The 23,630-nt window shown below is 34.6% G+C and overlaps 2 protein-coding genes across 2 annotated transcripts; one reads left to right on the top strand and one right to left on the bottom strand.

The window, feature by feature from the left end:
• Window positions 1–96: 96 nt before the first annotated feature.
• usp39 (ubiquitin specific peptidase 39) lies at window positions 97–11,468 on the top strand. Its single transcript, XM_067407916.1, has 13 exons — window positions 97–254; window positions 1,401–1,479; window positions 1,562–1,656; window positions 4,196–4,332; window positions 4,477–4,629; window positions 5,417–5,642; window positions 5,816–5,890; window positions 6,016–6,083; window positions 6,239–6,427; window positions 7,277–7,419; window positions 7,523–7,658; window positions 7,751–7,837; window positions 10,756–11,468. The coding sequence occupies exons 1-13, from the start codon at window positions 203–205 to the stop codon at window positions 10,807–10,809; spliced, it is 1,494 nt and encodes a 497-aa protein (XP_067264017.1). The 5' UTR covers window positions 97–202; the 3' UTR covers window positions 10,810–11,468.
• Window positions 11,469–11,758: 290 nt separating this feature from the next.
• On the bottom strand, window positions 11,759–23,356 carry sftpbb (surfactant protein Bb). Its single transcript, XM_067407917.1, has 10 exons — window positions 23,223–23,356; window positions 22,934–22,992; window positions 19,723–19,797; window positions 19,225–19,341; window positions 18,856–18,993; window positions 14,611–14,691; window positions 14,340–14,523; window positions 12,593–12,726; window positions 12,329–12,406; window positions 11,759–12,202 (listed from the first exon to the last, which is right to left on the bottom strand). The coding sequence occupies exons 1-10, from the start codon at window positions 23,275–23,277 to the stop codon at window positions 12,173–12,175; spliced, it is 951 nt and encodes a 316-aa protein (XP_067264018.1). The 5' UTR covers window positions 23,278–23,356; the 3' UTR covers window positions 11,759–12,172.
• Between the last annotated feature and the right edge of the window lie 274 nt (window positions 23,357–23,630).

Below are 23,630 nucleotides of genomic sequence, written 5' to 3'. Positions count from 1 at the left end.
ATAGAAAGTGTCTAGTCGTGAAAATACAGTATAAGACAATGCAAGGGTTTGCTTTCGCTTCGACCCCGAGTTAAAGTGCTTTTGGCCATCCTATTTTAGAGCGGAAGTGGAAGCGGGATTTTTGTAACGCTCGCAGAACGCGTTTGGAGAGTGTTCATTCAACACTGAGGTGACTTGAATTTAGTGTGTTATTACACTTAAAATGATCGCAGGCGTGAAACGGGAGAGGGACGTTGATGAAGATGAAGATGAAGGTATGTCTGAAGCGTTTACGAGATTGATGGTTTAGCAGAAGTCGGTTTAAATCTGGAGGCCGCTGTGTGTTTTTAACGTAGCTGCTAAAATACTTTCACTGTTATTCGTTTAGTGGACGCTTTTGTCAGTTTTATTGCGATTTATCTTAAAGGATTAGTTTACTTTCAAATGAAAATTTCCTGATAATTTACTCACCCCCATGTCATCCAAGATGTTCATGTCAGTCGTTCTTCAGTCGAAAAGAAATGAAGGTTTTTGATGAGAACATTCCAGGATTATTCTCCTTATAGTGGACTTCAATGGACTCCAAACGGTTGAAATTACAGTTTCAGTGCAGCTTCAAGGAGCTTTAAACGATACCAGACGAGGAATAAGAGTCTTATCTAGAGAAACCATCGCTCATTTTCTATAAACATTTTTAAAAAAATATACATTTAACTATGTATGAACTAGCTTTTTTCTCCTTCTCTATTAGAACTCCAGCAGTGCAGATGCTGCCCTATTACTGCCCTCCGCAGGACAAAGTTTGAACTAATTGTTATATACTTGCACTAGCATATTGTCTATGACAATTTATTTCAAACTTTGACCTGAGGAGGGCAGTAATACACTTAGCAGTGTCTACACTGCTGGAATAGAGAAGAAGAAGAGAGCTAGTTCAAGATGAGCATTTATGGTTAAAACGTATAAAATTTACTTTTTTTTTTTTTTTTTAGAAAATGACTGATCGTTTCACTAGACAAGACTCTTATTTCTTGTCTGGTATCATTTAAAGTTCGTTGAAGCTGCACTGAAACTGTTATTTTGACCTTCAACCGTTTGGGATCCATTGAAGTCCACTATAAGGAGAATAATCCTGGAATGTTTTCATCAAAAACCTTCATTTCCTTTCGACTGAAGAAAGACATGAACATCTTGGATGACATGGGGGTGAGTAAATTATCAGGAAATTTTAATTTGAAAGTGGACTAATTCTTTAAGGAGATTGTATATTTATGTTCTGACCTGTGTATCATGACAGGAAAACAGTGATGATAATATCTGTTTTGATGTCTGAGATCTACATCATGGGATTGAATAGAGATCTGCATGTTTGGAGCTGAAAACAACATGATTTTCATTTGTGTTTTTGCTTTATTTTTTAGAGGTTCGTGTGAAATTCGGTCGATCTCATGTTGAAGATCGCAGAAGCCGCCATTGTCCGTATCTGGACACAATTAACAGGTTCATTAATGTGTCTAATGATGTCTGTTATTGAAACTCAATATTCATCTTCTGCTATAAGTCACTCTTTTGTTTTCTTTAGGAGTGTTTTGGATTTCGACTTCGAGAAGCTTTGTTCAATCTCTCTTTCACACATTAATGTCTATGCCTGTCTGATCTGTGGGAAATATTTCCAAGGTAAGTTTGACTACAATTTACGATCTTACAGTTTTGTAATTTTCCCAAATTATCAATTTCACAGGTCCATTTTATTGTCACACTGAAAAACCCTTTATAGTCTAGTGTATTTATTTGATATTAAAGGGTTAGTTCACCAAAAAATGAAATTTCTGTCATTAATTGCTCACCCTCGTGTCGTTCCACACCTGTAAGACTTCAGAACACAAATTAAGATATTTTTTAGTAAATTTGAGAAGTTTTTTTATCCTCTATTGAAAGCAATGAAATTACCACATTCAATGTCCAGAAAAGTAGTAAAGACATCGTTAAAATAGTCCATGTGGTTCAAACTTAATGTTACGAAGCGACTAGAATACTTTATGTGCGCAAAAACAAAGCAAAAATAACGACTTTATTCAACAAATTCGTCTCTTCCCTGTAAAAAACAAACAAAACTTGGATTTCAACAAAATATCTTAAAGGGGAGTATCACACACACTTTCTGCCTATCTCATGTCTCATGTCCTTCATATCTCCGAAAAGTTTTTAGTTTTATCATATTTATAAAAGATAGATACGCTAAACTGAGTCTTTCCGAAAAAAAGCAGAGCTCCTGGAGGCATGCTAGCTGCGACATCATTATAAATAAAAAGGGAACAAAAGCCTTTGTGTTGTTCACATAATATGCACTTGTGTGCCAATTGCCAACAAAACACAGACATCTGATGCAGCTTTACTCACCGCCCGAGATCTGCAAAGCCAGCGCCGAACTGGGACTAGTTTACAAAGTATTCGTCACCGAAATCCCGGGAACAAACAAACATACGTGCACTATTCCATTGCTGCCGGAAAAATAAACTTCATCCTCTGTTCCCTTAACGCTGGGTTCTTTGGGAAGCTGAAAAAGGTAATCTTTCCCTCACAACCAAAAACACACTCCTTTGGTGACAGGAGCTGCATCTCATTTCGGAGGCTGCGTCCTCCAGAGGTCGCATTTGCAGGCTGCATACGTCATCAAGGATGTCATATTTAAGAAAAGTAACTGTAATAAAATTGACTGATATTCATTGTGAGGTGTAAAATACTGTAATTTCTTTCTTGCGTTGCAATCTAACAGTTAATTTTCTTAAATGAGACTGCCTCGATGATGTATGCAGCCTTCAAAGGGTGCAGCCCCTGAATTGGGACACAGCCATTGTTGAAAAATCTCTCGGCTTCCGTATCCCGAACAAAGCGCGTTAATGCTCTTGCTCTGGGTGATGTGTGTGTGCGCACACTTATCAGGGAGAAGTGCCTATACAAGGAAATCCGCTCTCTTTTGACGTCACACACTCGAAAAAAAACTCTGAATCCTGCACTGAAACCAGGAGTAGTGGATTTGGCACGGAAACACTCCGTTATACGTCCAACTTGTGTTTTGAATCTTTGGCCATGTTTAGCATGAAAATGCAACTCTTTACAGGTGTCAGTCAGAATGCACCTAAAGCTAATTTGTGTTCTGAAGATGAATGAAGGTCTTTCGGGTGTGAAACAACGTGAGGGTGAGTAATAAATGACAGAAATTAATCTTTGGGTGAACTAATTCTTTACATAAATAACCACATATATTTGATATTAAGTCCCTCCCCATTAAATCACAATTGGAGTTTTATGGTTTATTTTATCTCTGTTGATTATGGATAGAAGCTTGTTTCCACCACGGAATAAAAACATGATGGTAATTGTGAATTACCATCAGATTTTTTTTTTCTCGCATTTGTCAGTTTATAGCCAGGAATTCTGAATTTGTTTCTCATAATTGCGTGATATAAACACTTTTTAGATATAAAATTGCAATTTCCCCGATGAAGAAAAATTAAGAATTGTGAGGAAAAAGTCACAATTATATATATATATATAATATTTGTATATATATATATATATATATTTATATATATATATATATATATATATATATATATATATATATATATATATATATATATATATATATATATATATATATATATATATATATATATATATATATAAATATTATATATATATACAAATATTATATATATATATATATATATATATATATATATATATATATATATATATATATATATAAATATTATATATATATATACAAATATTATATATATATATATATATATATATATATATATATATATATATATTATATATATATATATATATATATATAAATATTATATATATATATATATATAAATATTATATATATATATAAATATTATATATATATATATATATATATATATATATATATATATATATATATATATATATATTATATATATATATATATATATATTTGTATATATAAAAGTCGCAATTATTTATAAAGCCTCTGCCAAATGCCTAAATATTTATTGTATTTTATTTTTTTTTGTGGTGGAAACAAGCTTTCATACTCTGAGGCCGTCAGTATCTCTAAATGGAAATACTTGCATGAGCTGAATAATCTGTGTGACTGTGTACATTTGAAGCACTCTGTTTAGGCTAATATTTTGGCTTGTTCTGTTCCTTTCAGGTCGAGGTCAGAAGTCTCATGCGTACATCCACAGCGTTCAGTTCACACATCATGTTTTCCTGAATCTCCACACGTTAAAGTTCTACTGCCTGCCAGACAATTATGAGATCATTGACTCCTCATTAGAGGACATTACGGTGAGAGATGGCTTTCCTTTAATCAGTTGCCTGTCAATATATTATTGCTATTTTATTCTACCATCCTTTTGAAAAGTGTTATTAATTACAGTAAAAATAATTGTTCTACATCTGATTCAGTTCTACTTGATTTCTTTATTTCAGTATGTGCTGAAACCCACATTCACCAAGCAGCACATCTCTGGTTTGGATAAGCAGGGAAAGCTGTACAGAGCCTACGATGGCACAACATATTTGCCTGGAATTGTGGGTCTCAATAATATCAAGGCCAATGACTATGCTAATGTGGTTTTGCAGGTAAGATGAGCAAGCAGTTATTGAACTTAATGTTAAAATGTGTTAGTCTCTCACAATCTAAAGGATTAGTTCACTTCAGAATTAAAATTTCCTGATAATTTACTCACCCCCATGTCATCCAAGATGTTCATGTCTTTCTTTCTTCTGTCGAAAAGAAATGAAGGTTTTTGATGAAAACATTCCAGGATTTTTCTTCATATAGTGGACTTCAACAGTTACCAACAGGTTGAAGGTCCAAATGTCTGTTTTAGTGCAGCTTCAAAGAGCTCTACATGATCCCAGACGAGGAATAAGAGTCTTATCTAGAGAAACCATCTGCCATTTTCTAAAAAAAATAAAAAATTATGTACTTTTTAACCACAAATGCTTGTCTTGCACTGCTCACGTGACATAGGCGGAATATAAAGTCGTTATTCTGACTTTATAATGATGATATGATATGATATGATATGATACTTTATTGTCAGAACATGTCTGAAATTTTTCTTGCATCACAGTATTTTCCATGTTTGCAACAATCATCTCTTACACAACATCACTTAATCTCACAATTGCAAGAAAAAAGTCAGAATTGTGAGAGAAAAAGTCACAATTACCTTTTTTAAATTTTTTTTAACAAACTTCCATAGTTTTTTTACTTGACAAATATGCATCACATTAAAGTTCATTAGTTTATTAAAACTATAATAGATGGAAATTTTATATGCAATTAAAATACATAAATCTTAAATTTAGGCCTAAATATTTTTTTGAGTGTACTATGTCACCTTGTTTTTTTTTTCCTAAGGCGCTGTCAAATGTGCCCCCTTTGCGAAACTACTTCCTCGAGGAGGACAACTATCGTGGAATTCGTCGGCCGCCGGGTGACATCATGTTTCTGCTGGTGCAGCGTTTCGGGGAGCTCATGCGCAAGCTGTGGAACCCGCGGAACTTCAAAGCCCACGTGTCGCCGCATGAAATGTTGCAGGCTGTGGTGTTATGCAGTAAAAAGAACTTTCAGATCACTAAGCAAGGTATATCACCACTCCTCGTGCATTCTAGTGTACTGCATACTGCGCAGAAAATATTTCTCCTGTTCATAAGTAATATAACTGCACCATCTTTTGTATATCTAAAGTCTACAGCATGTCATTCTCAAACAGGAACTTGCACTTTTTAAGCCAGTGTTGTGCTCTTTGTCCTCTAGGGGATGCTGTTGACTTTCTCTCCTGGTTCCTGAATGCATTGCATGGTGCTCTTGGTGGGACAAAGAAGAAATCATGTGAGTTTTGTTTTTTGTGCTCTCTATGTAATTCTGATTGACTTTTTAGAGGCGTGTGTTTGTGCTAGTTGTTCTCAACTTTAGTCTTCATAAGTACAGGGTGAAATGGTTTTTCTCTTCTGCAGCCATTCTCACCAAGGTGTTTCAGGGGTCCATGCGGATCTTCTCAAAGAAGCTTCCTCATCCTGATTTGGTAGGTGTCTGCTGGGCCGATCCAATTTGTGCTTGCTAAACCATTTAAACAGTTCAGAACCAACCAGTCTCTAGAAAATTCTGTATTTGCAATGTCAGATTAGATTTATTTATTTTTGAATGGTTTCGTAAGTTTCCCTCCTTGTTTTCTTACAGCCTGCTGAAGAGAAAGAAGCCCTTCTCCTTAAGGAGGAGTACCAGGAGGAGATGTCGGAGTCCACTTTTCTGTACCTGACCCTTGACCTGCCCACCGCACCCCTCTACAAAGATGAGAAGGAGCAGCTCATCATTCCTCAGGTTCCTCTCTTCAACATCCTGGGCAAGTTCAATGGAAACACTGAGAAGGTGTGGACTTACTTTCAATTTGCTGTTTTTCACCTCAGAATTATTTATTGGTTTGTTTATTTATATATAATGTATTTTATAAGTATTTTTAATGCATTAATTATGCCATGTAATGCACCTTATAATGCATTATATGATCTCATGAATTTACATTAAAGTTTGTAATGCATTATAATGCTTATCCAGTCATTGTTACACCTTTTACAAAGTATAATGCATTAAACACATGACAAAAATTAGATGCGACAAGGAAACTGCAAATATTATAATGCATTTTAATTTTGGTTGAAATTATTTATATTAAAAAAATGCATTATAACATACATCATGAATAGCTTTTATAATGCATTATACATAAAGATTTTAAGTAAAGTGTTAATAAAATCATTTCCTTAAAGTTTTCATCAAATATTTATATTTTAAGTTGAAGTGCTAAAATGACTGGATCTGACTTAAAAAAAAAAAAAAAAAAAAGCTAAATAGAAATTTAAAAAAAATGGAAACACATTAAAACTTAAACTGAAAGTCAAAAAAAATATTAAATACTATAATAATTAATACTAAAATAACACCAGAAGAGCTTTTTGGCTTCTTTCAAAAAACATTTAATGATATTTTCAAGGGAAAACAACCAACCAAACAGCTATTTTTTAGCTTTATAATATATGCTTTTTATATAATTTATATTTTCTTAAGCTTATTTATTCCCAAATGTTGACACACTAGTCATGCAATGTGTTTATGCAACTGTTAATACAACTAAAGCTTTTTGTGTAGACTGAGGAAAAAATGACTGATATTGAATATGCTCCTTGGTTATAATTAACTTTTTGACTTTTTTTGTCACAGGAGTACAAGACCTACAAAGAGAACTTTCTGAAAAAGTTCCAGCTCACCAAACTTCCCCCATACCTCATCTTCTGCATCAAACGATTCACAAAGAACAACTTCTTTGTCGAGAAGAACCCCACCATCGTCAACTTCCCCATCACGTATGTGACCACCTTTGCTCAGGATAAATTAAGTTTACGCTCTTTTAAGCATTTCTGTATTCTCTGTGAATGTATTTTGAAATGTTTTTGTGAAAACATTCAGGAATGTTGATTTGCGTGAGTACCTCACAGAAGAGGCGCAGGCTACCGAGAAGGTCACCACCTATGACCTGGTGGCCAATGTAGTTCATGATGGAAAACCCACTGAGGGTTCCTATAGAATTCATGTTCTGCATCATGTGAGTGTGTCACCAACACTATTCCATTCCAAACACACCAGCTTTGTTTTTGGATGGGCTGTATAATATGGGTGCTTTCTAATGTTTGACAGGGCACAGGGAAGTGGTATGAACTTCAGGACCTGCAGGTGATTGATATCCTCCCACAGATGATCACACTCTCAGAGGCGTACATACAGGTTTGCTACTCATTACTTTCATATGTCGTTCGGTAATAAAGTTGATGGGGATTAAAACATGGCTGAGGATCGGATTTTATCGAGACAATATCACATGAAAATTGGGTTACACTATATTTCAATAGTCCACATTAAGGCCCAGAAATACTGGTGAACTGGTGTGACGTCATTTCAAACAAAATCAAGCCAAAACAAAGTTTGTTTGGAGTTTGTTTCAGGAGTTTAAAAACAGCTTGCCAAAGCAAACTTTTTGGAAACTTGGATTTTTTTGAGCAGACAGTCTGCTAATACTCTAATGACTGCTAGTTGACATGTAGATGCAAAGTTACTTATAGTTAGTAGAATGTGTAAAGTGGACTATTGATATAGTGCTACCAAAAAGAGTTGATTTGTTGGCAGAAACTTGATACAAATTTGGTTTGCTTTTGATTTTCATTGCTCAGTAAGACCCATGATTCACAGTTCACATCCCTCACACAATTCTGTTATAGCAACAACAACAAAGAAAGATGAAAAATGGCATTTTGTTATTTTCAGCAGAAGTGATTATTAAATTGTGCTGGTTTCCTCAACTTACATCTGACATCCTTGTCAATGAAGACTGCACACCATAGACTGTAAAAAAAGATGGACGATGCGACGCCACTTCCTTCCATTGTATTGAACTGAAGCCAAAATGGGCTGATCAATGGGCGCTGACACGTTACGCAATACGTCAAAAAAAAAAAAAGTTTGGAGCCTGGGCATGCGCAGAAGGAATCGTCAGTTGAGCCGGAGGCGGAGTCGCGATATCAACCTTTCGGCCAGACGACTGCGTCATCATTCATGTATTTTCAATAGACTATAAAAATTATACACAATTTAAAAGTCTACCTATAAAATAATAGGCTATTCTGTTTCTAGAGCAATAATATTTTTGAAACAGCAAATTCAGTAGATAAAATCAATATAATATGCCACTAGGAACAACTCTAAATCGTCAGAAACGGTCCTGCCATTTTAAATCAAGTTCAACTAACGTTACAGGAGATCGATTGCTGTAATTAGAGTAAGCTATCATTAGTTTTGTCCTGCTAATTATTATTTTATACCCATAAAAATAATAAGTAACTGCCAGATAACGATCACCTGCTTTTTCCCGACATGGTTAACATTAGGTGTGTTATCTTAACTAATAACATTTATTAATGAGCTTATAACGCCCACATTTGATGTTACAGAAAAAAAGTTCAGTGATCCGTCAGATCCTGTAGGTCGGTTAGTACAGTTTACTGCTGAACAACTCATTTTGTTGGTGTTAATGACAAAGAAATCGAAAATTAACAGTTAGTTAATACATCTTCAATCTCCCCTCGAAGCTCCGACAGTCCTCAGACAACCTGTCAATCAACTTCGAATCATGACGACACGCCCAGTTTTTATAGCATCAAATTGCTAGCTAAAATCTAAATCATCACAAAAACGAACAATTGAATATATATCAGTGTGATAACAACTACCTTAAATGACCAAAACCATCTTTCAGAAAGTTTTATTTGAAGCAGAATTTATTTTTAAGTTTTCACTGAAGTCTCATTCGACTGCATTGAGAGGGCGGTGTTTATGACCTGTACTGCATCCAGCCTCCAGGGGGCGATCAAAGAGCCCGCAGCTTCACTTTTCAGAACGTATGAGACACACCCGCTGCACACTATCTCTTTTCAAAAATATTTGAGGAAGTATTGTCTATAATTGAAGTACTTTTGTGGATTTGTATTATTATTAAATCATATATATCAGTGTTGTCAAATATCAATATTTCAATATGTATCGATACTGAAATATCTGAAACGGTTCCAATACACTTTTTCTGTAGTATTGATATACTAGTGGTGCGTTCTTACTCGCTCTTCTCTCCGACGGCGAAGTGACACACACCCACCTCCTCTCTCACACTCGTCTCGTTTGCTTCTGTTGTATAGTGCTTTTACTGCGCATAATTTCCCGCAGGTATCACGATCACACCAAAAGTATGTGCACCACTGATCTCTACAAGTAGTGCTCTTATAAAGCCTCTCAAACAGCTCGTGAAGTACCAAATTGACTTTTTTTTTTTGTGGCTTATTGTGCTTAAATGGTCAAATACATACAAAATTATGTCAAAGTGCCCATCTTGCTGATTCTTCAGATAAATACAGTCAGTTTTGGAGCACAAATAGTTGAGAAAACGTATGTTGTGTAACTTATTGGATCCATGCATAAGCTCTTAAAGTGACAGCAGCCTAATAAACCTGCTGCTATCACGTTAATCAAAGAGCAGAAAACAAAGAGAAAATCACTTGCTGCTCTTGTCTGAATAACTTAAATTTTAAGCATTAATATGTATTTAATTTTTACAATAAAATAACACTGGATAGTCTTTTTGATAGGCATTTGATTTACTTTTTCTGTAATAATTCTTACCCGAATACTACTATTAGACCCGCCTGAAAAACTTAAAGCCTTGTTTAATTTCTCTTTATTCTGTTTATTTGTGCTATATTGTGCAGTTTGTTTATTTGTTCTTATTACTTCTTATTACTTATTACTATTATTTTTTCTTTTTTGTAAATTTAGTTAGATTCAAATAAAGTCTCCCTGTGCTCTGTAAGCTATTATCAAAAAATTATAAGGATAATAACAAATTATCTGTATGACGGTATGACAGTTTTCTCTGTGGAATTGAAAATGGTATTGGATATTAATATTTTTAAAGGTATAGTATCAAAGTTGGAAATTCCAGTATCATGACAACACTAATATATTAGCATTACACAAGATGATGGATACTGTAGTCATTGCAATCCAAAAGGTTGTATATGTATGTCTATTCTAAATCATGGAAATGTTTTTGAGGCATCATCACCCAGCCTTACTTCACAAAAAATCTTCTTTTGCAGATTTGGAAGAGACAAGATAAAGATGATGGAGCAGAAAGCCATTCAGGGGCATAGGATGCCCAAAAACACAGCATTGGTGAGATTGAAATGAAATGCATCGTTCCCATTCAGGCCTGAATGCAAAACAGCAAGCGCTCTGCTCTGGAACCTTGGCTCAAGAATGAAGAGATGAGTGAACGTTACAATGAGAGAACACCTTGACCTTAAAGGGATAGATCTCCCAAAAATCAAAATTCTCATTTATTCACCCTCATTACTTCCCCGATGTATATGACTTTAACACAAATTTTTAGGAAAACAATTCATCTTTGTGAGTCCAAATAATGTCTTTGAATCAGTGTCTTTTGAAGCCAAACGATAGGTGTGTGTAAGAAAAATACTGATAGTTTTAAGTTTACGGTCACAATCGCTGTGTGTGGTTTTTCAAGCGTCAAACCAGCTTTAGCCATTCAGTGGCATTATATGGACTATTTTCCTAAAAATCGTTTGTTTATCTAAAGAAAGTCATATACACCGAGGATGGCATGAGAGAATTTTCATTTCTTGGATGAACTATCTCTTTAAATTCTGATGTTTCATTTCATGTAAAGATGCTAAGAAATCTGTAAGGTGAACGTTACACATTTCTGTGTTCCCAGGTGATTTTTAAAAAGAATTATTTCAGTTTGATTGTGACTGTTCCTTTGCCTATGAAGTTTGTCAGTTTGTAGTATGAGACCTTTTATTAAAGTTTTCACGACTATATACAGTGTGTTTCATTCAGCTGTTCAGAAAACGAGTATTGTGAATAATAAGCTAGAATAAAACCTCCAAAATAAAAGTGGAAACATTCACGTGAGGTGTCACTTAATGCAAACTGAAAAGAATTAATAATAGGATGCATATTTTTCTCATACAGCATTACCACAAACAACAGTAAAAATCAAAACGCAGATGTCTGTTTTCTGACAGATTTGAAATGATTTCAGCTACGTTAGTGAAGAGAAATGTAAAAGGCTTTAATCTGTGTTGATAAAAACAGAATTGTCAGTGTTAAAAGTTCATTATTTTAAATGGCCTAAAGGTGTCTTTTCTTAACGTACAGCTTGCAATGCCTTAAGTTGGAAGAAATAAACTCAAATTTGTATTTTAACAAAAAAATGAGGATGTAACAGCTTCACATAATGTTACACACAATGCACGCTATGTAAAGATTTCCTATAGGCTAAGATCACTAGTTTTATTACACATTTACCCAGTTTGGTTTAATTATGCAACTACAGATACAGCACATAACTAATAGGTAGTAATTAAGGGTTACATTTAAACTGGTAAAGTTAATTTAAAGCAGATTTAACAGTCATTGCCTGCAATCAAACTTCTGCACTTTTTAAAAGTTGTTGCTTTTCTGATGTGGAATCTTATTGGATGGTCACTTTCACTTGTGTGTCCTGCAAAGGTAATCTTCCTGTTGACAAAAACACAAAGAGTTACTTAATGTCAGACTCTCTTGTGATTCTCTCCAATCTGTTCAACAACCCCAGAGTAAAGTCTTTAAAACTAAACTGTAATTGATAGAGGTAGTTATTATTACCTGACATGCGCTGATGGACGGTTGTTTCCCATCACTCTTCAGGAGCCTGTGGCCGTGAAGTTTCACAAACCCTTCACACTAAAAAAAGGAGAAACAATCCAAAGAGTCAGTCTGTTGCTTTTTCTGTAATGCGTGTTGTCACTGTACATCACTGCAGATGTGTGTCAGATAGTGTGTATACTTCACATGTTTGAAAGGAATTTGAACTCTTGTACACAGATTTTCTTTTAAAGGATTGTTAGGATGTATTGTGCTGATCATTACCTGAGGAATAGCATTGGGGTGGAGGTGGCATATCTTCTGGAGCAGGTCAGAGGTCTGGATCTCAGTTGCGTTGTGACCCAGATGAAACTGGGAGAGAACCGCCAGTACTTTACAGGAATCACAGTCTGTTTGCACTGTGGACATGGAGAGGATGCGCATAATTCATATTAATCATGATCACAGTGATTTACAAACAGAAAGAATGATTCTTCAATCAGTTCTGATCTGACGAAGTCTGTGGTTCTCAAACTGCCCATGGCAAACGCCACGTCAGAATATCTGAACATTCATAACCCGAGGGCCCGATCATGGTCCCAGCAGGAGCAGATCTTTGCAGGTCCCCACTGAAGCTCAAAGTATACTTTATTTGTCTATGTTCCACTTAAAGTCTGCATGATGTAGTTTTTGTCATCAGCACAGTCTGTTGTGCATGCAGCACAATTTGTTTTTTTTGTGCCCATGCATGTGTGAGTGATTTGCATGCTCAAAATAGGTTCACTAGGTAGTGTGCAAAAAAAGAAGATAAAAAGATATAAATAGAAATAGGTCATATTTTGTCATTTCCAGATTTATATTTATTGGTTTGAAAGCTACTTTTCGATGTGATCAGACCGATCAACTGATCTTGATTTTACAAGGTGGTGATTTCGTATTTGTATGATGATGATTCATATTCAGGGCATTGGCAGATATGTACGAAAAAGAATGGGATCTTATCTTACAAATTCATGCAAATTATCCAACACAACAGAGCATGTGCAAGTGATTTTCTTTTTTTTTTTTTTTTTTTTGCCTCAAAAACAAAGGTACACTAAGTAGTACCTAATAAATATATATATATATATATATATATACACATACCAGTGGTGTATTAAAATGAGGAAAAGTCCACACAATATATACAATATATATATATATATATATATATATGTATATGTTCCTGTTACACTTAATTTTCTTGGTTAAATAAACAGGAGACCAAAAAAAGACTTTTAAATAAAAACAAAAAAATCGCACAAACCACTCATAACCAATCACACCCAATCATAGCGCGATGGAGGCATTGCCTCCTCTCATATAACTCTCCTCCATTAATTCTCAATTACCGCCCACTAAACCCAGCACACACTTTAGGGAGTCTGTTAAAACTCAATGGGATCAAGAGAGGCACAAGAGACATGGACTCCCGCTGTAACTTCACCTGTGGGTGTCACTGTTGTGTCACTGACTAGTGACTTTTACACTTTTTAATGCCACATTTTGTAATATTTGTGTTTTATTTTTGTAATATATTTTTTATTTTTATATATATATATATATATATATATATATATATATATATATATATATATATATATAAATATATATACTTATAAAAAATAAGGTCTTATTTTGTAATTTTTTTTACAAAGTGGTGATTCGTATTAATTTAATTTGATTTGTATTTGGTTTATTGTTACTAAAACGTATGAGTGAAATCTAAAATATTCATGTCAATTAGTCACTACAAGAGTGCATGTACTCCGAAACAAATGTCCCCTAGGTAGTGCACAGAATAAAATAAAAAAATTAAAAAGCTATATAAATAAGGTTAGGTAATATTTTGTGACTTATTTCCATAGTTGTATGTGATAAGACATGCGCTCAATGATCAACCCAATCTCACGAGTCACCAGTTCACCAAAACGTAAAATAGTTACAAATCGCCCTGAGTTTGTGTTGCACTGATGCCATTCATACTACTTACTTGACACTGGTGATTCTGGTGCGAGACACAGACCCAGTGCTGTGCAGATGGCATGTGGAGGGAGAGAGGACAACAGGAACTCAATCAGCTTCTTTCCATATGTTTCTATGAAGGTGCTGCACATTTCCTTATAATGTTCAGGCAAATAATCACAGATTTTCTCCAGAAGGTTCTCTATCATCTCCTAAATCAAGACAGGAGCATTTAAAATTCAGGTGCTTTGCTAATGAATTCAATTAAGAACATATTAACTAGTAAAGATATGTCTTACTTCAGTTCTCTCTTTTGGCAACAAGCCCTCGACTGTCTTTATGAGGAACAGACAGAAGGTGCAGATAGGATTGATGTGAACCTAAGAAAAAAAGCAGAACTTGAGAGTCGTGGCGTGCAGTGTGTTCTGAAATGAGGAGGCATATTTTTTAAATTTGAATGAATCAATGTAAATTCATGTGCATTACTCTTAACGTTGACACATCTTCCTTGTTAAATGAACATTACATTACATCAAAACAGAAAACAAATACAATTCTATTTTGTAATTTTACATTAACAATGTAATGTTCTATTTATCAAAAACAAGTCAATCTCATCAAGTTAGTGTTTTAAGCATTTCTACATTCATTCCAAAATAATAACTAAAGGCTGTAACAATTTAAACAATATATTTTATTTGTGTATCGATGTTTTTTTTTATTTTTATTGTCAACTTAGGCTATTTTGGATCATCAGTCATGCTCCATAAACACCGTCTGTCACAGACACGAAAATGTATTTTTAATTTCTCCAAGCCGATTGCACTAAAACCCACAGTCATCATGTTTTCAGTCCATTTCAAGTTTGATTTTGACGTGACATAAAGCGGTGATATCTAACTGGGTGATCTGTTTACTTACATTTCATTTAATCTTCCCATTGACACCATTATTTGTTCATTCAAACTGACGTGCAGAACGCACATGTAAACAAGAGGCGGGATTTATTGCACAAACCAATCCTATCCAATCATAACCAATCACATCCAATCGTAGCGCGATGGAGACATTGCCTCCTATCACGTGACTTTCCCCCATTCATTCTCAATTACCCCCCACAAAACCCACCGCACACTTTAGGGGTCTAATGGTTTCCTATGAGAGCAAAGGGAGGCATGACTCCTGCTGTAACTTCACCTGCGGGTGTCGCTGTTGGGCAGTGTTCCTTTAGAAATACGAGTGACTTACGCCCTTTTTAATGTAATAATTTGTAATATTTGTGTTGTTTTATATGTAATATGGATTATTTTCTCATTTTTTATTTTTTGAGGAGGCACTGCCTCCCTTGCCTCCTCGGAGGAAACGCCCATGGTTGAGTTATCCACTAAATCAACATCAGAAAAGAACTTTATTTAATGTGTTTTCACGACTAGAACTACTCAAACTAGTAGTATGGTCTCAAATTTTCACATTTTGTTCCCCAATGAAACCTGTTTATTGAGTATTTACCAACCCGTTGTTACGTCTGATGTATTGTATGCACATGTTCCTGTCGTCTCCTCTCTAACAGTGCTGGTCCAAGGCTTAATGAGAGAGGGCGCTCTCACTCTTGCTCTCGCTCTCTTTCTGATTGTCACTGTCTTTGATGCTTGCTATGATCATTGCTCTGTGTGTCTCTCTTTGATTGATCATGTGTTAAGCTCTAGTGAAAATGCCGTTAGATCTCAAGTTTATATTCTAACAGAGTGCTGTTAGCCACATGTGCCTCGTGTCTTGAACTTCAATGATCCACTGTTCATGTGCGAAGCCGTAGGAGGTGAGTGCCTTATTTATTTTAGTAGGCCACTCAGCCATTACCTTGTTCTCCTGTTTTTGGGTAGACAAGGAGTGAGGTTATATTGTTGTAGTTTGGTTTCTTTATTTTGATGCACAGGGAAGTTAGTTTCTTTAATGGGAAGTTAGAGTGTTTGTTGATTGTTTTGGCATTTGCTCAGCCCTGATAATTTGCTCCAGTTCTTTTATTTGTTTTATTTTTTTTGTCATGATATTGTTGGTACTCTCCAAAACTGCTATCGCACGAAAAGACTGAATCAAAAGATCAACTAAGAAAATAAAAATGAGTACTTAAACAGCCATTCATTGTTGTGTCATTTATGTTGCGGTCCTGACCTAGACCGGAGGCGTAACACAATCATAAAATAAATTAGTTTGAGTCAAGTCCAGTTCATTTGTATAGCGCTTTTCACAATAGGCTACACAAAACATCTTTGCAGAAATTCATAATGTTAACGTTTATAATATCTTAAAGCTTTATAGTCCACATTGAGCAGTTTAGAGCTGGGCGATAGATGGTTTACAGTTAGTGATGATATAAATGATCATCCAGATGAGATTTGCTATATAGTAAATATCAGTGTTGAAAGTTACTTTTAAAAGTAATGTGTGAAAATATTGTGTTACTCCCTAAAATGTAACTTTGTTACTTATGTAACGAGTAAAGTAACATTACTTTAGAATTTAATAAACATCAGAAAAAGTAACTTAGTTACTTTTTATGCAAAGTGATGCATTACATTACCTTTTGCATGACTTTTTCCTCATCTGGCTGAGGCTGGCTCTGCTCCACGCCATACATGTGTTTTTTGTTTGTTTGTTTGTTTGTTTTTTAACTGAATTTCTTTTTTGCAAGTGTTTAATGCAGTAATGCATCCAACGACATAACCTATATAAAATACACCTTTATTATCTTTTAAAAACACATTTATTCTTATATTCAGAATATTTACTGACCCCTATAGCGATGTCTGTCATACCCATGATCTCTTAATATTATGGGTAATATAATTGACTGTACAACTGAAGATTGAAAATAATGTGTTTTGCTACTTTTTGTCTGTTCCCATGCATGCATGAGAGCATGTCTAAGTGACTAGGTCATGGAGAAGAGCGAATTTTAATGCAGTAGTTTAATTCTTTCTTCTTTTTTTTCACAGTTGCTAGCCACTGCCTATAGAAGCTGGTTTCTGCTATGAAATAAAAAATATAGAAGGCATTTGCGACTTTTTATCTCACAATTCTGATTTTTTTTTCTTGCAACTGCAAGTTATAATGTAAGAATTGCATGATATAAAGTCAGAATTGTCAGATATAATGTCGCAAATACTTAAAAAAAAAAAAAATTATTTCACAGCGGACACAAACAATCGCATGTTATAATGTACAATTGTGCAGAAAAAAGACTGACTATAAGATGCAATTATGATTTTATAATGTGATAGTGATTTTATATCTCACAATTCTGAGAAAAAAGGCAGAATTTTGAGATATAGAGTTAAACTGTATCTCGCAGTTCTGACTTTATAATATGCTATTGCGAGTTTATATCATGCAATTCTGACTTTATAACGCGATTGTGAGTTTACATCTCACAATTCTGAGAAACAAAGTCAGAATTGTGAGATAAAAATCACCATTACCTTTTTTTATTTAGTAGCAGAAACAAGCATCCATAACTTCCAGCATTTTTGATAACTTTCACAAAACTTTCATGGCCCCCAAGATATTTTGTTGTATGAATATCTGAACATAATCTAATATATCAAAAGAAAGAAAAAAACATTTTATTCTAGCTTCATACATCCTTTATTTATTTAATTAATTTTTTATATCAACACTTGAAAATGGGTAAGTTTAATAATAAAAAAAGCAACATTTTGAATAAAAAGCTGAGAAAATCACTTTTTTTTTTGTCAGACTCCCAACGTGCATAAGCAAAGCTTTTATTGCTTGTTTCTGCTCATTTTTTGCCTGTGTTTTGATCCGGAGATTCTGTACTCATTCAGATGCGTAATAGCGCCCCCTACCATATAACTGAAAACATGGAAAGCTGGAAAATTCCGTCAATGGTGGCGAAAGAGTTAAAAAAAAATGTTTAAGCAAATGAATTAAACTGAAAAGTAATGTGCATTACTTTTTTATAAAAGTAACTTAAATATTAATGTGTACATTTCTAAAGTAATGCATTACTTGTTACATCAAAAAAAGTAATCTGATTACGTAATGCATGTGACTTGTAATGCATTACTCCCAACACTGGTAAATATGGCTTTATATGGGTGTACTGAATGTATGGGGTAAAGTTTTGTTTTGCGGTGATACTGAGTATTATAATGTGGAATTCAATTTATAACATTTTGGTGCAGTGACAAACCTATTTCAGCTAGAATTATGATAATGTCATGTTCACTGCTATATATCATAGCTTAAGATTTTAGTAATCTCCTCCACTCCTAAGCAGTTGCAAGTTGATTGACGGTTATGCCATAATACTTTTATCTTCAATCCCCAAGTGTGCAAGGATGAAAGAAATCCCATTTGAATTTCTTTTCCCTGCTTAAATCAACCTAGACTCAAGCCAGGCTCTTTTTTTCAGACTTTTTAAAAGAAATAAATAAATTATTATTGCAAAGCAATGATTCAGATGGTCTGACTGATGAGTGTTTCAAGTCCAAAATGGTGTAATCTTTGATCTGTCTAACACGTACCTCTTGACTAGTTCCTCTTGAGGGTTTTGCATAGAGCAAGCCGTGCTCATTCAGGCCAACCATGAGCTCTGATGGGGCTTTTCTCTCAGACCGGATGCCACATAGTCCCAACATTGAGCATATGTCACCTTTTTGATTCTGCGATGAGGGTAAAAACATCTGGTTTTCAGTGCTATTGTATTATTCACATAAAGAAGATATTGCTCATGTTTATACATTTTGAGTATTTCGATTTAAGAAAATATGCTTTATCTATCAAGTATCATTCTGCCAAATGTGTAATATAATAAATGAATCCCCCAGAATTGTTCTGGCTAGATTCACCCCACCGTCAGAGAAGTCAGTGATGTTAAACTGAGAAGCACTCACGGCAAATGCACTGAAGTGTCTGACGACCAGATGCACATATGTCTTTGCTCCATCCATACACAGAGGGATGACCGGGTGTTCAGAACAAAACTTGTCCAAAGCATTTTCAATAAGATGCTGTGAAGACGGAACCATTTAAGATCAATATATTAACAACTCCAAATCATTCATAACAATGAGATTTAAAAATGTCATTTAGTTGAAGCTTTTATCCAAAAGCAGCTCATTAGCACACTTATTACAGCAAGAGAAACTACAAAACTCAGTTTGAAAATAATGCAGCTGCAAATTTCACTTCTCTATATGACCACTGGGGCTTTAGCAGACCGTACAAAAACATATGAATTATTGAGATTGTGTTGTACAGGAGGCATTTAGCAGGTCTGGCATAAAGAAAATAAACATTCAAATTATGGACTTAATTACAGCTTTAAACATTGATTTACCATTGAATTGAATTAAATTCAACGAATTTCAATATCACACACACAATGTCACCTGATTGTCTTGATGGGAGAACATTTCTGCCAACAACTGGATGATCTTGTTGCAGTCGGTGCACATGTTGTTCATCTAAAAGATGAGGACAGTGGAATATCATGTTGACTTACAGTCATTAAGGTTATATTCTGTGAGCTCATGTCATGTATTATTTTATTAGCCTGGATGGTAAAATACACAGAAGAATGGTACATACCGATGGTGATACAGTTTCTAACAAAACCACAAACTCTCACAACCTCTTTTTTATGGATGTACGGGTAAAAAACGAATCTATCTTTAATAGAAAGAAGGAAGTGTGAAAATTACCATATTCTCAGATCTTGTTTTAAGGTTCACAGTCAGATTTTAGATGTTGATCTGATCTTTTATTATTTGAAGGGTGGCAATTTCATGCAACCTACCTTATACAGATTATTTAAAGGAACACTCCACTTTTTTTTGAAAACTTTTTCAAATCCATTCAACCGATTTTTGGGTCTGGCGGTACCACTTTTAGCATAGCTTAGCATAGTTCATTGAATCTGATTACACCGTTAGCATCTCACTCAAAAATGACCAAAGAGTTTTGATATTTTTCCTATATAAAACTTGACTCTTCTGTAGTTACATCGTGTACTAAGACCGACAGAAAATGAAAAGTTGTGATTTTCTAGGCTGATATGGCTAGGAACTATACTCTCATTCCAGCGTAATAATCAAGGAACTTTGCTGCTGTACCATGTGTGCAGCAGACGCAATGATATTACCAAGCGCCTCTCACAAATGTCTCCATGGTTGCAAGGCACGTTCCCTGTGCAAACAGAGTTCGGCTGAATGGATTCGAAAACGGTAAAACTCAACTGTTTAACTCTAGGGGAGTTGGAAAATGAGCCTATTTTCAAAAAAAGTGGAGTGTTCCTTTAAGACAGTGACAAATGAGAATTTATCTACTAATGGTCCAAATGGAGCAGAACCTGACCAAGAATTACAGAATACCTGACATTTTTTAAAATATAAAACCCCCCAAACAAACAAGCAAGCCCAGCCCTGGAGAGATAATGTAACACAAAAGTGAATTGATTCCATTGAATTGATTCCACTGAATTAATTCCTTTGAATCCTTTCATCTGTCGGCGTTGGTAATGCACTTTTTCGCCGCCGTGGTTGTTTTTTGGCGATTAGGACATCAATTCGATGGAATCAATTCAATGGAAAGGATTCCGGAAGAGAAGACAATGCTGAATAAAGTCGTAGTTTTTGTTATTTTTAAACCAAAATGTATTTTCGATGTTTCAAAAAATTCTAACTAACCCACTGATGTCACATGAACTACTTTGATGATGTTTTTATTGCCTTTCTGGACATGGACAGTGTACCGTACAGACATTTTCAGTGGAGGGACAGAAAGCTCTCGGACTAAATCTAAAATATCTTAAACTGTGTTCTGAACGGAGATCTTACGGGTTTGGAACGACATGAGGGTCATTAATGACATAATTTTCATTTTTGGGTGAACTAACCCTTTAATAAAAAGTAACTAAGTAATGCAATATTGTAACACATTAAAAGTACAGTACTTTTAAAAGTAACTTTCCCCAACATTTCCCCATGCATTAGCTAAAAGAAAAGTTAGAACACTTGTAAATAGTAAATAAAGATGAATATAAAGTAAATAAAAAAACAACTTGTAGGTGATATATATATATATATATCAATGGTTAAATTGGTTAAAGACCTTTGATAAATGTAGAAAGAAAAAAAATAGCTTGATTGTCAATTCAGTTGGTTGTATACGCCCTAGTCTAGTTCCTGTCCAGAGGTTTCATTTCCAGCCATGTAATAAACAGTAAAATGAGTAATTTCTTCATACCATAGCGGTATTTGACTCCAGAGAAAAAACTGGTCATCAGAAGAAGACAGTTCATGCTAATGTCTGTTATAGCGCTTCTGGTGGCAATACTGAGAATTCAGTACTTGCTTTCTTGCAGTTCTTCTCAATTGCTTTGGCACATTTTTTTGAAAATTTTCATGATTCAAAACCTAGTTAATGTGTCAGTAAATTGGCCAAAGCCACCAAAACAAGTGTTTTTTTTTTTTTTTTCATAGTGTGAGCCACACTGGTCAAAATGTTTAGATGGTTTTTTTCACTAGGGAAATGTTTGTTCTATATTTTTACTATACTTTTTTGTTGACAAAAAACATAATGTCTTACTTTACATAATGTCTGTTTTGTCTAGCTGAATGCTCTTGTGTATCTCACTGAGCTTTCAACAGGAAAAACTTTACTGAGAAAAGTCAATACTGTAGTACACAAAAAGAAAAGGAACATTTTTATTTATACACTACATTTATTTTTGAAAAAATGTGTTACATGGAAACTGAAAATTGCTTGTTCATTTTACACACTCTATGTTTTCCCCTAACACCACTGCACTTCCTATTGCTCTTCCACGATAAGCAACTGTGAATTTTCAGTTTACATCATACATGTACCACATTTTTACAAAAATAAATGTACTGAATAAATAAAAATGTAATTATACAGTAGGGTTGTGGTGTTCCTCCATGTTCAAAAATGCTAGTGATTGTGCTGGGCTAACTCCATATATATGCTTCCAAACTTGTTTGGTAAGATTGTGATTCCTGTTTCATTGCAATAGCAAGCCAATCACCAATTTAGCAGACATTACAAACATTGCGTGTCAGCATATGCGTGGCATGCATATCTGACAGATTTTGATGATTCCATGGATCATTTTGCATGTAGAGGCTCACACAATGAAGGAATGTTTAGAAGCTGTGAAGAGTTTGACAGTTTCACTGAGAATCAACTCATCAGTTCGCGTACATTTAGTTATTGTGCAAATTGTAGACAATTGTACCTACTCTTTTACACACGTGTGCCAAAAGCAAATGCAATTTGCTTATAAGAAATTCAAATCTGATGTGTACAAGAAACAAATTATTCAGAGATCTGAACTTACTGTTTTGAGAGAAAAAAAAAAATCTAATTCGAGAACTGAGCCAAAGGGTTTGAGAAAAACTGTAAAAGCGTCTGTTTCCCTTCTGAAGTAGTCTATTATAATAGAACTGACATCAAGGTACATGCCAGCAGTTTATGAAATAAATAAAAAATGTAGGCTATATGTAAAGGGATAGTAGTAGCGTACTCAGTTTATGAACAGTGTAAAACTTCCACATAGAAAATGCATCACTCACGACTCACCATGGGATGGCTGGATGTTCGTGGTGCTGTGGACCGAAGGTCGACGTTTCTTGCCCATCCTATAGAGAAAACAGAGGATGTAAAGTATTTCTAGCTAATGTGGGAATATATAAACTACTTGTCTAAGAAATAAACTACCATGGAAATCAACTGCCAGCTTTGAAAAATAAAAAAGCTCACTTTAATTCAACTGTCTCTATATTAAACTCATATTATTAAGCATTATGTTCAAGGTTATGTTCAAGCAGAATATAACAGCCGGCTTTAGTTAATATTTAAACTCTCTTACCTGAAGACAGAGTAGAAGCGAAGAGGAAAAAAGTGACAAAGGCAAACTGCATCATGTTTAATCAGTGCTCTGAATGAGAAGCGCTGCTCTGATGCTGTCTGTGTTCAACCGATAAACCACCCAAACCTTTTATTGTGTTTAGATGAGGATTGAGGAAGTAGCAGTGACAGTCTGTCTGATTCGCTGAAAGTAGCCTATGTAGACTAGAGCATGCGTGTGACTGTGAGGGGTATAGGCTTTTTAAATAGTCTAACATATGTGTTATGAAATTAAACTGAATTTAAAGCTGTTTAAAGAACATTCTCCAGATTTCCAAATCTTCAAACAATGCAGTTTTGAGTGAATGTTGGCAGTTAGAGGATCTGGACGGTATCAGTAATACAGTTTTTCTCAACTGCTAACACACAA

The sequence above is a fragment of the Chanodichthys erythropterus genome, chromosome 13, assembly GCF_024489055.1.
Source record: "Chanodichthys erythropterus isolate Z2021 chromosome 13, ASM2448905v1, whole genome shotgun sequence".
NCBI lineage: Eukaryota > Metazoa > Chordata > Actinopteri > Cypriniformes > Xenocyprididae > Chanodichthys > Chanodichthys erythropterus.
The sequence above is the reverse complement of the archived record's forward strand: the minus strand, read 5'-3'. Positions and strand labels throughout refer to the sequence as shown.